The sequence below is a fragment of the Passer domesticus genome, chromosome 1, assembly GCF_036417665.1.
Source record: "Passer domesticus isolate bPasDom1 chromosome 1, bPasDom1.hap1, whole genome shotgun sequence".
Lineage (NCBI taxonomy): Eukaryota > Metazoa > Chordata > Aves > Passeriformes > Passeridae > Passer > Passer domesticus.
The window spans coordinates 17,693,312-17,708,061 of record NC_087474.1 but is presented as its reverse complement, the minus strand read 5'-3'; the positions used below and the strand labels follow the sequence as shown (position 1 = coordinate 17,708,061).

The 14,750-nt window shown below is 36.5% G+C and overlaps 1 protein-coding gene across 6 annotated transcripts in view; it reads left to right on the top strand.

Annotated features, from left to right (window-relative positions):
* The window catches only part of MLLT10 (MLLT10 histone lysine methyltransferase DOT1L cofactor), a 122,577-nt gene that overhangs the window by 85,556 nt on the left and 22,271 nt on the right, over window positions 1–14,750 (top strand). For all 6 annotated transcript variants that reach the window (XR_010355908.1, XM_064408360.1, XM_064408370.1 and 3 more), the window contains one exon: window positions 4,828–5,006. Coding sequence is in view for 5 of the 6 variants with exons in the window: in XM_064408360.1 (XP_064264430.1) it covers window positions 4,828–5,006 (179 nt within the window). In the remaining variant the exon portion in view is untranslated. The remainder of the gene's footprint in view (window positions 1–4,827; window positions 5,007–14,750) is intronic.

The window sequence follows — 14,750 nt, the reverse complement described above, 5'->3', positions numbered from 1 at the left end:
AAACTGGAACAACTGTTTCAAAACAGTTAAAAAAAACCAGTTTTTGATAACAGGTACACTTGTAACTTTGTATCTTCCCTCCACCCCCAGCAGTGTGCATTCTTTAGGTATTTTGAGTCTGTGGGGTTTTTTAACTTCTACCTCAGTTCTGGAGAGTGCTCAGATTGCCTTTTGTGAAAGGAAGCCATTGGCTGTGCATTATGACAGGCTGCTGTGCCTCCATCAAAAAAGGATGCCCAGTCACTGAAAGGGAGGGAAGTGTAGCTTGTTGTCCAGCTGCAGATCTGTAACTTTTGTTAACTTTCATTTCCATGCACCTCTAGAACTGTTACTGCAGAGTCTTGTAGCAACCTCTCTGAAAATGAACTCTGCCACTTTCCTCATCACCAGCAGGAAAGTAGTGTGATTATCTGATACTTAGATTTCCGATTTCTTCATGAAGGAAACAGATTGGCCCTAGCCTCCAAGCTCATTATCTCATAAATTTAAGTGAATATTGTTGCTGCCTTGGCAGTTGAAGTGCAACTTTCTTCTCATTTGACAACTGTAAAAAATTACCCATTTTTATTTGCTTCTGTTTTGCATCAAATTCACTTCAGTTTATGATCATATTACAAAATAACATAGTGGGGTACTTCTTCCACTGTTAAGATTGTACTGGAATAGAATGTGTTCTTTCTGTGTAATGGAACTTAATCAGATTTTTGTACATGCCTAATTACTAATGAATGGACTGCTTCATGCAAAGACACATTGTCATTTTGCACTCTATAGGAAGTTGCCATGGGTTTAGGGGAGACTTTCTGAGATTACCACACAAAGTGAAGGTACTGAAAACGTGTTTATAGCTTCAGTTTGTGTAATGAAGTTCCTGTCCTTATAACTCAAAATTTCCTTTTATTTCTGCGATTTCAACTATGAGTTCTGTTGAGGCTGTTGTCCCAACCCCATGTTCATCTGTCCTCCCCCAGGTAGGAAGGTTTTGTAGTTCTTAGCAACTTCTGTGGGCTTGCAAGTTCACAGTTGAAAAATAGCTTCTTTGGTCATACTCTTCTTATTCCTGAAGTTTTGACAAAATGCTAAGATGAGCCACCTATGACAGATATCTCAGATAACTTCCTCTTTTCAGAATTGTTTCAAATTTCTGACCTACAAAAGAAGATGCAGCTTTAGGGAGAGACCATTTTGTGAGCTTCCTGAGGAAGCAGCTTCGATGTTGTCTCTCTTGATTTTGGCCCCCTGTAAGCTTTAAGTCTTTTGTCCAGTTTACAGAAAAAAAAGTCTAAAACATGTATGTTCCAATAGGAATGGGTAGTGTACAGGACAAAAGTAACCAACTATTGCCTGTTTTTTCTCTCTTGCTGAACTAGGCAATCACCAGCATAAGAAGGGAATGTAAGAGAGCTGGATAATGGAAGGGGGCTGTAGTACTAGAAAATAAGAAGTGAGGATTTCATAGCTAGATACAGAAATAGTGGTGGGAAATCTTAGTGTATTGATGTCATCTGTGAGATATGCAGCACTATGGAAATCCAGGGTTTACTCAGTTTTGTTAACTTGTCACCTCATGGAGCTACTTACTTTTGAGATTTTGAATTAAACCATTAAAATTGTTCTGTGTGCTACCTGGTATATACTACTAGTTTTGATTTGAGGCTATTTTGTTTTTCACTATTCTTGAAGTGTTTTTATATCCAGTTACTGAATTTGTTATTGATGGTGCATAAAGAATGCTTTTTTTCCCAGTCTGCATTATCTGATGTGTTCCCTCCTCTATAGTACTTCCTTTCTCTGCTGAGCAGGCAGTTCTTTGTTGGCCAGAGGTACTTTTTTAAAAATTTGCAGTTGCCTTTTTGTTAAGCCTTTCGAGCCAGCAGTGTACACTAGCTATATGTGCATTTGATCTGTTCGAACCTGCAGCCCACGTTCTGCAGCTGTGTTAGTGCTGTGAGGCACAGTCAGGCTTTAGCTGGACACTGATACATGTCCGTTTCCACCTGGAGCTGAAGAGCTGGGTTCTGGTTAATGCTGAAGATTGTATTTGACCATGCTGTTTATGCTGCTGGCAAATTACACAATGCCATTCATCACAAGTTACAGGTCTTTGGCTTTTCAGTATATGAGAAGGACTATGGCAAGGACTTAAAGGTGGTTTGTTTGTTTTAAACATTAATGGAGCTTATAGAGATTTGCTCACGTTATCATTCCTTCCTGATCCAGAAAGTGATTTATCTCTTCCCAAACCCCAAAGGACAATTTAGTATGTTAGAGACATTTCAAATATGTATTGTCTTGGCTTTCTAATATGATATACATGTAGTTTTTATACAGGTATTTTTGAAACAGTGTGAAAATCAATAATTTATTTGAATGTTCAGCATACAGGTCTTATTTGAATGCTGCATGGAGTAGCATCTTGGTTGCATGTCTAGTATCAGAAGGTGCATGTACTTTATGTGTTAAGTAAGGGATTGCTAAATGGAAATACCCCAAAAAGAGTGTGCTGATAGGTCATATTTGTCCTGTATTTTGCAACAGCAACAAATAGTGGTTTTAATATTACTACAACAACTGGCAACAAATATTAGCTTACCTCATTCCACTGGCAAACCAGTTTGCTGCTTTTCTTTCTTTTGAAATATTCTTTTGCCTGTGATTTTGTAACTATCTGCTTGTATTCCAGATTTTTATTTTTAAGAGGAAGAATAAACCTTATCATTAAAATAGAAGCAGCAGAAGCTCTGCAGTTATTAAATATGTACGATTTTAAAAAATTAAGAATAAAAAAAATCTACAATAGCTTTAAATTTTTGGAGTTGTTTTCCCTTTCTGGCAAAATATCCTTTCATTTTTAGTACTTGTCTCTCACCAAAAATTTTGTTTTCTCCTCTCATTGCTGTTGATGTTTTATGAGAGTGATAGTGTTTGTGGTGATGAGCTCTTACAGTTTATTCAAAGGTGTTGTGATATTTCATTATTTTTATTCTTAAATTTTATGGTTCCTGAAGCCTGATAATTCATGAGAATCTCATATTTTCCAGAAGGTTTGTATATTTAATTGTTTTACTGCATTCAAAAAACAAAGGGTCAAATCTCATCTTTTTTATTAATTTGGAATTACTGATTAAAAGCAAGTGGAAAAATTTTTTGAGGACCTGGGTTATGTTTAGTTTTTGTGGTTGTAGTTATGTCACATTTAAGAGTAGACTCAGTAGCAAGGCTATTTATTAATCATGGTCATTTTGGTGGTAGGTAGGGATGAATTAGAGCAGAATCCATAAAATGTGCTGTTAGACGATCCAGCTAGAACTGGAAAAAGATTGTAGCAAAGAGAACACTTCAAGGATCTTAACTGCTAATAAGGCTGTAACTGTAGGTTTTGGCATGGTGACCAAAAAAAAAAACGAGAGGGGGAGGTGCTAAATGGAAAAAGATATGAAGGTCAGTAGGAAAGCAGAGCAGGTATGGAATTTCTCTATGATGAAGAGACTGGGAAGTTAAGTCACGAACCTTGGTTAGGCAGGAAAGAAGTGTTGTCGCGATGTGTCTTCAGCTGCTTTTTCCTATCTTCTCTCTCTAGTGGGTCTGGCTGATTTTCTCTTCCACTTTTCTTGACAGTTGATAGAGTCAGGGAATTTAAGATGCATTATGTGTGGGTTTGGATGATGTTAGTCTCCCTTGACTGCCTGTGCTCAGAGGGATACCTGGGTGGCGAGTGGTGTTTTAACATTGCGTATCTTCTTACTGTCACTGCCTTCTTCAAATCATTATTTGTATGAGTGACAAACTAGCTCCACCCTTTGCCTTCTAACTGGCATTTCAGTTCTGTTGCTTTTTTTGATCTAACCATGTTCATTCTACTTCTGTTTACTCCCTGTGGCACTCTTCCTCTAACTGCAGTTCAGTGCTACCATGCTTGATATTCCTTGGCCAGCTGACAGCTCACTTATCTAATGCACGTGGAGCCTAACGGTTTCATAGACAGGTACTTCTTCTTGTCCTGGGCTTCTGGTCAGTAGGGTTTTTTTTCCCAACCTCTATAATGAACTTTACCCTGCATGTAGATGAACAGAAGTAATGGCTTCACAGAGGGGTGTGAACTCTTCCTATTTAAATTGCTAACTTACAACTCTGACTAATGTTAACGTGTTTAGTCTGTTCTATTTGTTGTCTGTTCTAGCAGAAATGTTAGTCAAGCATTCGTATAGATCATGGATGGAATTATAGTTTGTGAATAAATGAAATACCACCAGTTCTGTTGGCAAATCTGAGTACCTTGTCCTCAGACTTGCTGTCAGTATTTTCCTGAAAAAGCACAAGCAATCCTTAGTTGCCAAAATTACAGTTTTGAACAAATGTATGTTGTTTAGTAACATTTACTTTAAAGTTAAAAAGTATTTTTTCCATTTGTATGGTGTGTGTTCAGTTATATAGCCCACTAGTTCATTCTTTAGTTAACAGTAATACATTGAAAGAACAAACTCTGATAGCAGACTCAGTTGAAGGCAGGCATTTTAGCGAAAAATTCTGCCACTGTTAATATTTGAGCAGTTTGTAACGCACATAAATATTTGATTTATCACATATGTTTTACCAAAACTTAAAAGTGAATCAATCTGTGTTCCCTGAACTGTAGAATGTTAAATGATGAGAGCACTTTTATTAATCAGCATGGTTAGAATTTCTACACAGGAGCTTTCTGCATTACGTATTAAGTGATCTTGTTTGTCTTGATTAATTTTCTACTGCATATTTACATGGTTACTAATAAACAGAGGGAGGGGGAGAGAGAGAGATGCATGTAATCGTTTTTGTAATTTTTTTCAGGTATTTTTAGCAGCAATGATGTAGCAGTATCATTTCCAAATGCAGTATCTGGCTCAGGATCTAGCACTCCCGTTTCCAGTTCTCATTTACCTCAGCAGGCTTCAGGCCACTTGCAGCAAGTGGGAGCTCTATCACCTTCAACTGCGCCTTCTATAACTACTGTTGTTGCTGCAACTCAGGTAAACTATCACAAGAGTTTAAGCTAGAAAACCATGTTACTGACCTGCTTAATTTCAATATTAAAAGAAACGGTAATTTGTTTGGAAAATAGGTTAATAAGCATTATATTTGTTGTGAAATGTTGTAGTGGCTGGAAGTTCTCCATAGTATCACATAGTCTTAACTTGTAGAGCACATAGGTTTTTTTTAAATGTAGTCTGAGGAAGTGATTATTAATAATTATATTATGACTAGTAGCATAAATGCTGGTTGCAGTTCATCAGTGTTCTAATCAGTGTTTAATCAGAACAAAAGAAAATATTTTAAAAAGTAAAATATGTAAAGTTTTCCATTTTTAATACAAAAATTATGGTATCAGTTAAAGAGTGCGTTGTTTGGGAGATTTAACAAATGGACAGCTAGGCTAGCCCTGACAAAGAGGTGGCCAAGGCTGACATCTTGGTAACAAATGAATGTTGACATATATGTTGTAATTAATATTTATATTTGAAAAGTGGTGCAAATGAATATCAGTAGTTCATGTTTGATGGTGAATGAATAAGGGAGACATGGGAGAAGTGCAGAAGGGTGGCACAGTTGAAGTAATGAACCAGATAAAATATCTTTATGATAGTTTTTTCTATGAATTTAAGTTGGAGAAGATTACATTTATCAAGATAAGAGAATATGAAGTTATAGCTGCAGAAAGTCACCTTGACTATGGTTGAAGTATGAAGGAATACTACAATATACATGATGATTTTATACTCTTTGTTTCTTGCATTTTTCATTTTCTCATGGGACTCTCTCTTAGAATGAATATATCAAATAGATATCTTTTCGTGTACCTAAAGCAATGAACTTGTAATTTATCTACAGTGATCTAAGATAGTGGATATAAACATGAAAAAAATCAAGCTTAATGTGTGTATGTGTGCACAAGCAGGTGTGTATAGTGCATGGATAGCAGAAATGCTATGTGAAGACCAACACAGATTACATTTCCATATCAAATAGCAATTTGTTCTTATGGGTGACGATTCATATTTTTACAGAATTCTTCTGGACTGATTTTCTAAAGAAATAATATGGTTTCACCCAAAATTGGGTGGTACCTCTTTTGCACAAATTGATAGAAACTACTTTAAAGAAATAAATTAAAAATTTGGTACTTTAGGAAGTTCTCCTGGTTTTTTTCATTTCCAAAGATCATTACACACTCTTAACTCACTAACAACACTTAAATTGAACAGTTTGGAGGAGGGGTTGTGCCATAGTTTGGTAGCAGGCTAAAATTTAAAAAAAAAACCCAAACAAGTCAATGCTCAGTTTTCACAGAGGAGAGGTTTGCCATCAGTCTTGGGAAAACTTGGCCTTTTGTACAGCTCAAGGTATTCATAAATGGTCTGGGGAAAGGAGGAGGAGGAACACACACCAAGTTTGCTGATCATGCTGGGTTATGCAGTGAGCCATTATGAAGATCGGCTGTCACAAATTGCTGAAAGACCTCACCAGCCTGTGTTGACAAGGTGGTAAGAGGGCAAATAAAATCAGTGTTAAAGGGAAAGGACAGTTTCCATTCAAAGCAGATATGGTACATGCCAAAAGAGGTACAAGAAGAGCCATAGCAGTGAACAATGGCAAAGAACAGCTTTATAAGGAGTGAGTAAATAGTGAGGGACTCGTGGCCTCAAAAAGGGACACTGAGATGGGATACGACAAAGGTCTGAAAAATCAACTGACATGGAGAAGTTAAATAAGCAAGAGTTGTGCACCATCACTTGTGTTTGTTAACCTCTGTCAGAAGAAAAACAGATTGAAAAAGCGATTGGACAAAACCTATGTTTTATGAGTCATGAAGAGAAATACCATAGTACTTTTTTCCCCTCATGTTGTCACAAAAAAAGAGAAGTATACCCTAGAAGATGGACCTTCTCTTACTGTTTAGCTGAACTAGAGAGCCCTCCATAGGTTAACTGCTTAAAATTCCTGTCCTTCCTTTGCCTTTGTTTCTTTTGAGTTGCCTAGGGGCTTTTTTCTTTCTCATCCCTAGAGAAGCAAAGGGGTTTTGTATCTTGCCTCACTACCAAATTTGTTTTCAAGTGGTCATAGATTTACTTGTCAGGATCTTATTCACAGGTACTACCATTTAAAGAGTCTTGGGTTTGAGATACACAAGGAGATTGAAATTGTGAGTTTTGGTTGACAGCTGTAAAGGTGAGCTCCTGTATTTGAATTAACAAAGTCCTCCACTGCTTCAGTGAGTCTTCTTTCAGTGCATAAGGTTCGTACTACCTTGGAGAGATTCAGTCAGGAGACCCTTTGTCATGCAGTTGTTCTCCACTTGAAGCAACTTTTTTTTTTTTAAATATTTTCCCCTACCCCTCATCCCCATCCCATTTAGCATAAATGACTGCTTATGTGTCAAGGGTTAGGGTTTACTTACTTCTGCAAAGTTCCATCAGAGTGCTGTCTGCTTACTGGGCTCTTGTGGATGTATTATCAGTGTTTGCCCACCTCTTGACCATGCAAGTCTTCAAATAAGAGTGTGCTAGTATTTTTCTTGTGTAGTATTCTGATTAAAAGAAAACATCATCTGAGCTTAAAGCTAAGGTAAGCTTGTACCTCTGTAGCAGGTAAAAAATAATAGTTAAAAAATTAGGTTTTACTTAAACTATTAGTTAAGAGAGCAAGTATGACCAAATCTTGTCTGCTCACTTATTCAATCATGTTAACAGATGGGCTCTTGGAATAGTGCTAAAACTTGGAATAGCCTCAAAAATGTGCTACTAAGGTGCATCCTATAAGATTTCAGCTGTTTTTTTAGCTCTCCGTTGGGCATTTGTAATTATGATTTTGGGGACATCATAAATTTGTCAAATTTTGAAGGAATTTTTTGCGTGTTTCTTTTTTTAAAGGATGTTAAGAAATTCTAAAGAGAAGATCTTGAAAAAAAAAAAATGTTCCTGTAGAACATTTTTATCACTTCCATTGTCCCTTCCAAAGTTCCTTTGGCTTTACTTCCATTAAAGCCCCCAGTAGGAGCAGTACAAAAGCCCCCAGGGTTTTCTTTAGCATTCTTATAAATGAAGGAATGGAGGTGGTTATCCTCCTTTGTCTGATCCAGCTTCTAGGGGGAGATAAGGCTTATTTTTTTAGGTAGATTTGGAGTTACTTGTTAACAGCAGAGGAATGTGAAAGCTAAGGAATCCTGAGATCTTTTCTGAATGTAGGGCATGTGATGTTTCAGCTGCATCTGTCCTGTGGTTTTTACTTTCTCATTTTCTGAATTAATCTAGGCCCCAATTTTGCATCTCTGTATTCCCCTGCTCATTCTCCAAATTATTAGTCTGCACTATTTTCGGCTTCCTTTTTTAGTGGGTTTTTTTCCTTGTCATGGTTTAAGTCTGCTCATCATTTTGCATGCTATCAAGGGAACTTTCTTGTCCTTTTTATTTTATATTCTGGCACTCGTGGGAAAATAAATGAAAAGACAGGAAATAGGAACTCTATTCTTAGTTTTTGTTCCTTTCAACAGACAAGTTAGGAACAGTTTTGGGAGCAATCTTATTTATACCTTCCACAACAGGACTAGAATTATGAAGGAACTTAATAGTACATCTTAAACAAGTAGATGTTCCTTTGCTGAAAATTCAAGTTGAGAGGGGGTTTTTGCAAGTCTGCAGGAGGGGGGGTTTGGGCATTTTCATGGGACAGTAAAATGCACCTACCTGATTGATATTGCTTGCAGTTTACATTTGTAACCTCAAATTGTGGATGCTGCATTCTTAAATTCAGTATGGCCAAGGAAGATACTCCTTTGTCCACTTTTGTTTCCCATTCTTATTCAGGGAAACGTACCCTGTTTCCTGCTGGTTTGGATTTGTGGTTTTTTTTTTTAATGTAATATTCAGCACAAACTAAATGTGAGGAAGGAAAGAAGGAAAGTTTTAGGTTATGTTGCCACATTTCTCTTCATAGAGAAAAGTAAGGCACCAGAAGTGTCTGGAGTTTGTTAGAGCTGGACAGACCTGCAGTATTTTAAGGGATATTCTGGGCCATCCTGCCTGTGGATACTGTAGAAAATGGCAGGTCTATCAGCTATTAGTATTTAATTAAATTTTCTTTGGTGAGTAGAATAAATAAGTGGGAAAAAAAAGCCAAGCTGCCCTCAGTTTTAGGACTTTAGAGGGTGACAGATGTGACCTGCATTAGATAGTCGGCTGCTTGAGTTTCCTGCTCTGCTCCCAAAGTTGCACATCTCAACAACGTGTAAGTTAAGAGTTAGTGTAATACGTTTGTAGTCGCCTTTGAATCAGAACATCTTAAAACTACAGACTTTAACATGACATCAAAAACTAATTTAAGCAATAATCCTTTTTTTGCAGTGCAAAATTAGCGTAATTATATTAAACTGCATTAGACATGTAATCAAAGATGATTTCCAGAACTTAAGAACAATTTAGTCTCTTTTTACGTATTTTTCAGGACACTTTCTGAAGTCTGTTCCTTAACACAGAAATCATTGAGATACTGAATGCCATGAGAGCACTTAGGAAGCCCAGAGTGCAGATAGTATAGCTTTCTACTACATATTTGGTGGGTGCCTTGTTGGGAAACCTCTCACCTCTTAGTAATTAGTCATTAAGGTGACGCATAGGCAGCAATTATGACAATATGTTAATACATCCCCAAATTTTTCGAAAACAAGTAAGTTAGTTCATTTCTTAAGTTCAGTTTATACATTGTCATACAGTGTATATTGTTGGTTTGGGGAGAGGGTGTTGTTTGTTGGGCGTTTGGTGGTTTTTTTGGTGTTTAGGGTTTTTTTTTTTGTTTTGTTTGTATTGCCTTTAATATGAGTGATATTTAAAAAGAGACTAATAAAACATCTGGAGATAATGATGTTGCATGGTTTAAGCAGCATGCTTCCAGAAAAAGGAAATTAGATCCTTACTGTGTTACTAGAATTCTCTAATCAATAGAAATGCTGGATACATGAAAACCAATTAACATATTTTATGTTACTATCAAAACACTTCTTGATGATAAAGTCTCCTGAAAGAGGCTGCTACCCACTAGGTCAAAGGTAAAATATCAATATGGATCACACACTGTTTGGATGTCGAAATTATTTATTTTTCCTTATCTTATAACTTGACAAAAAGATACAAAAGGAAATCTCACCACATCCAGAACCAAAAGAAATCTTTCTTAACAGAGTATATTGCTCATCTTTGGGACTCATTGCCACAGGAAACTGCCAGTGCTTCTAGATTTGGAAAGTGTGCCAAATACATCCTTCAGTATGTTGTAGGCAGAGGGGTTTGATACTGTGGTGAGGATGTCAGTGCAAAACAGAGGCTTTCCTTCCAAACCTATTAAATCATATTTGAGTCGCAGCCACTTAAATTTCAGTCTTGCAAAATGAAAATGGGAAATAACTGTACTAGTAAAAGTTTTTTCATCACAATTGTCTTGTTTCTCACTTAAAAGCTGTTTTAATTTTTATCTACTTCTGGGCAAAATGGGTAAAAAGCTAATTTTCTTTTCATGCAGTCTAACTGAGGATTTTTGGGGTGGGGGAGGAGGAGAGTAGCAAGGAGGAAGAATTTACAGCCAGAGGGAAAATTCCTTCTAACATGTGACTCAACTAGAAGAACAAAGGAATCATAGTTGCAAGTAATCTAGTATTTAGCCCAATGAAAATCTTGTTTTCCTCTTGCTTCAGAAAGCTTGTCTTGGTGTAGACTTGTGCAATGTGGAGGTAGTCTGAAAGGTGGTTGCAGGGTTTTGCTCAGTGCCGCATGCTGAGACAACTGCATCAATGTTTTGCTCTAGCAATAAATGTTTTCTGCCTTCAAGCTGAAGCTTATTTAGCTTGGCTTATCTGGTGCTGCTGTAGCAACCATCAGTCTCCAGGCAACTGAGGCACATTGACCTCTTCGTTGAACTGAGTGTAGCACTACTTCAATTTAGCTGCCTGAGACAATAATAATGGTGTTGAATGTAAAAAGTGTGAAATTTTCTAGTTTGTATGCAATGGAAATAATAAAACTAGATGAAACAATGTTTAGGTCTTACTTGAGAAAAATTTCAATTATGCATGGTGTGTGTTTGTTGCAAGCTGCAGAGTTGGTTGCTGAGGCAGTGGCCTTACAGGCCTGGTGTAAATGCTGAGAAGCTTGCAAGCATTTTTGCACAGCAGCAATTCTGCTGCTGAAGGTGTTTGTTTCATCACTTAAATAACAAAGACTGTTGATATTTAGATAGTTAAAATGTCCATGCTTGTGAATATAAGTAGCTGATTCTTTATTATTGCTCTTTCTGAAATTAGAATTATCTTGAAAGTAGTTACTTTCTCTCGGATCTCAGAATTATTTGCCATATTGCAAGTGTCTGGCTTTCTTTGGAATATTGGTATGAAGAAGATAGATTCCTCTATGGATATACTGAGTTTGTTTCCTAAGAAAGTAATTTTTCTACTATTCAGTATGAGAGTGAAGTTGAGATTCCTCGTATATAAAGTTCTTAAGTAAAACAGATTCTTGGGCAAGATACTGCTTCCATGTCTATGTAGAGCACGTACAGTTTAAGTGCTGTGAAGACAGAGGTAGATGGAAACGATACAGCAACCAACTTAAGGTGAAAGGGCTTTGTGTTGAAATGATGGCTCTGTTTCCAGTTAAGTTTGTGGAGGAATCCCAGGGTCTTATCTCTACAAAGCCTCCTTTAAAAAACAAACGAAAACCTGAAACAAAACAAAACAAAAAAAACCTCTTAATGAGTTAGCATTCTAGTAAGTTTTTGTCTCTTTTCTATGTCTGGTATATATAAATAAATAGATCTTAATTGCTTAAAAATGTATATAATATCTAGTTAGTCAGCAAGAAAGAGAGGAGTGAAGTGGTAGTACAGTTGAGGTTATAGTGTTTTCACATTGCTGGAAGATAGGCCTTCTATCCATGTGGTTTTTAATGACTTTATGTGCCCTTGTTGTACACTGGGCAGAGGTATAAATTAGTTTCTGTAGGTGTGCCATTAATTTTTCATTTTGCCTTTCAAATCCCACTGTGTTTCCCAGTTGTATTCATTCATGCCTTTCTTGAAAAATACTTGGCTGCTGGTGTTTGAAGGTTAGATGGTTTCATTTAATTGAAGGATTTATTTGTATGTTTAATCAAAACAATTGATTGTCAAAGACAGTATTTGATGATTAGCTTGTTCATAAGCTAGAGTCTTCATTACAGCTAGAAGTTCAAAGGATTTATTTTTGCTGCAGACAGAAAAAGTACTGGTAATGTGAATATTGTTATCCACTCAATGATGTCACAAATACAGTTTTCCTGACAGATTTAAATTATGACAATCTGTACACTTGTACTTAATGTTCTTTTTCTTTTTGAATGAAAAGTTGATCTTTTCTTCTAAGACATCATAAACCCTTTTCCTGATTTGATTTTAACGTTTCCAACCTCCTAATTCTACTCTCCAATTAATTCTTCTATTTCAGCTGGGTGGCCAAAACATTTTTTGTGCAATTGGACCTTGATTGTCTATTTTTAAAAATTCCAAACTTTAAGGGCTTTAGGGGTGCTTGGATGGTAATGGTGGCAGTATGTGAGGGCTATCTTTCCAATCTCAGTGTTGCTTTCATAGAATGAATGTGTAAAAAACTAGTGGATGTTTGATCTGCATTGGTGATTGTGAAAGCAGGTGAGGTGAGGTTTGCTGTAAAATTCACTCTGGTTTCAGTCATCAGTAGTGTTGTAGGTTGTTTTAGTCAAGTGATCAATGTTGTTTATTTTAAATTTAGTTATGTTCAACTTAAGACAACCAAAACATACATTGAAATATGTAAATAAAAATATCAGCTTAATTAAAATATATGAATAGTAATTACCATAATTCAGATTAATATTGCTTTGAGTTGTGCTAGTTGTTGTGAAAAGTCAGATGACAATTTTCAGAAGAAATGTGGGAACTGTATTTTATTAAGGATTTTCTGTGTTGTCTTCCATCTATGTTTCTTGGCATATAGGAAAATAAACAGGAATTTAGATTTTTGATTTTCTATTGGAAACAAGGTCATGATAAGCATTCTAAGATTTCTAAGCAAATTCTGTATTTGTGTTGAAAATCTTCAAGGGTTGTGTTGCAGGAAGGGATGCATGAGAAAGTGTCCTTGTGTCAGGACTGCTCTGTGTTGCCTTGCTGAGATCACCCTTGTGTGGGTGTGCTTTGCCATCCCAGGGGACAGCTGACAGTTCACAGGAGGTGACTGATGATGGGCATTGGTGGGTCCCTCACCTCTCCTAAATGCAGTTAGAGGTTGTACCATAAGTACTGAAGGAATAAAAGGAAGCAATAGCATATCCTTCCCATTGCCTTCAATACCCAAGCAGAGGCCTTAAAAATTCGAGGGATAAAAACAGTATTTCTTCACTTGCCCAAGTTAAAGTAGGAAGCACAAGGCAAGGCTGCTTCTGCTGCTGTCACTTGATGGACAGCTCTTTTCACCTCTCAAGAAAATAATTTTTATATATGCACATTATAAATATTTTATTATAATTATGTATCCAGAATTAGTATGTGTTCATGTTTAATCTCATTTAATTTCAGTGTGGGTTTTAATTAATTAATTGTTCAGATAAATGTTGCTTGCTGTGGACCAAAACGCATCAGCCTAAGATGACTTCTAGATGAAGTAAAGTGATGCTAACACTTGGTCCTGTGCTTGAATTTTCTTCCATACTTCATGAAGCTAGACATGCATGGTAAATGTTTGTAACATCTCAGAAGGGTAGCAGAACAGCTTGCAGAAAATATAACTTTAAATTTCATTTGCATAGAAATTTTTTATATGATTTCAGTAGTAGTTGGCCATAAGTAGTTGTTAGTAGTATCTCTAGTGCTTTCTATTTCTTGACTTTGTATTAGTAGGAGCAAGGGGTATTTCTGCACTTCATATCACAGCATCATGCTGTGATGAATAACCTGGTATGATTGCTAAATGGTGTGACCCCAACCACAGGAACAATGATATGTTTTTATTTTAACATAAAATAAAATTAACCTTTGGAATTATTTTTGACAAATAAATATTGGTGGAAATAGGTAATTAGGTAACGTGTCACTAATTGTAAAGCATTATATAACACAAAGCTGCAATATGGCAATGACACTTTTTAAAGCAGAGGGGAAAAGGGCTGTTGATTGGATATAAACTGATAAAGAAGCTGTCTTGGAATTGGTTGTTCTGGCCATCCTTGTTGCCCTATCACGAAAGGAAGAGAGTTCAGTAATGGTTTAACTACAATTAAATCCCTCCCCCTTCTTTGTGGAAACTCAACTGTAGGCATTTCAGCATTAGCCTAAACAATGGTTTTGAATATGTTAAGCCTCTAACAATTAGGGAGCAGTTTGGGGCATTGAATAATGTGGAATGATGCAATTGAACCTGACAGCTTCAACAGTCAGCCTACTCATGGGACCCAAAAGTTGTTCACACTTGGTTTCATCTCTCATCACACGCTGAGTATTAAAACCTTACTGGTGTGGAGCTGAGACAGAAATGAGGCCTGTTATCAGAAAATATTTCATAGCATAAAACTTGAAAGGAATGGGGAAAAAGGCATGTTCAAAGAGTCTCAAAGTTTTGAGACTCACTCTGATTGCATACAGCTAAGTATTGTCTCATTTTTCTCCCCTTTGGTTTTTTTTGTGCTGAAAGAACATGTAACTTTTGATTGAAGGGACTGCTT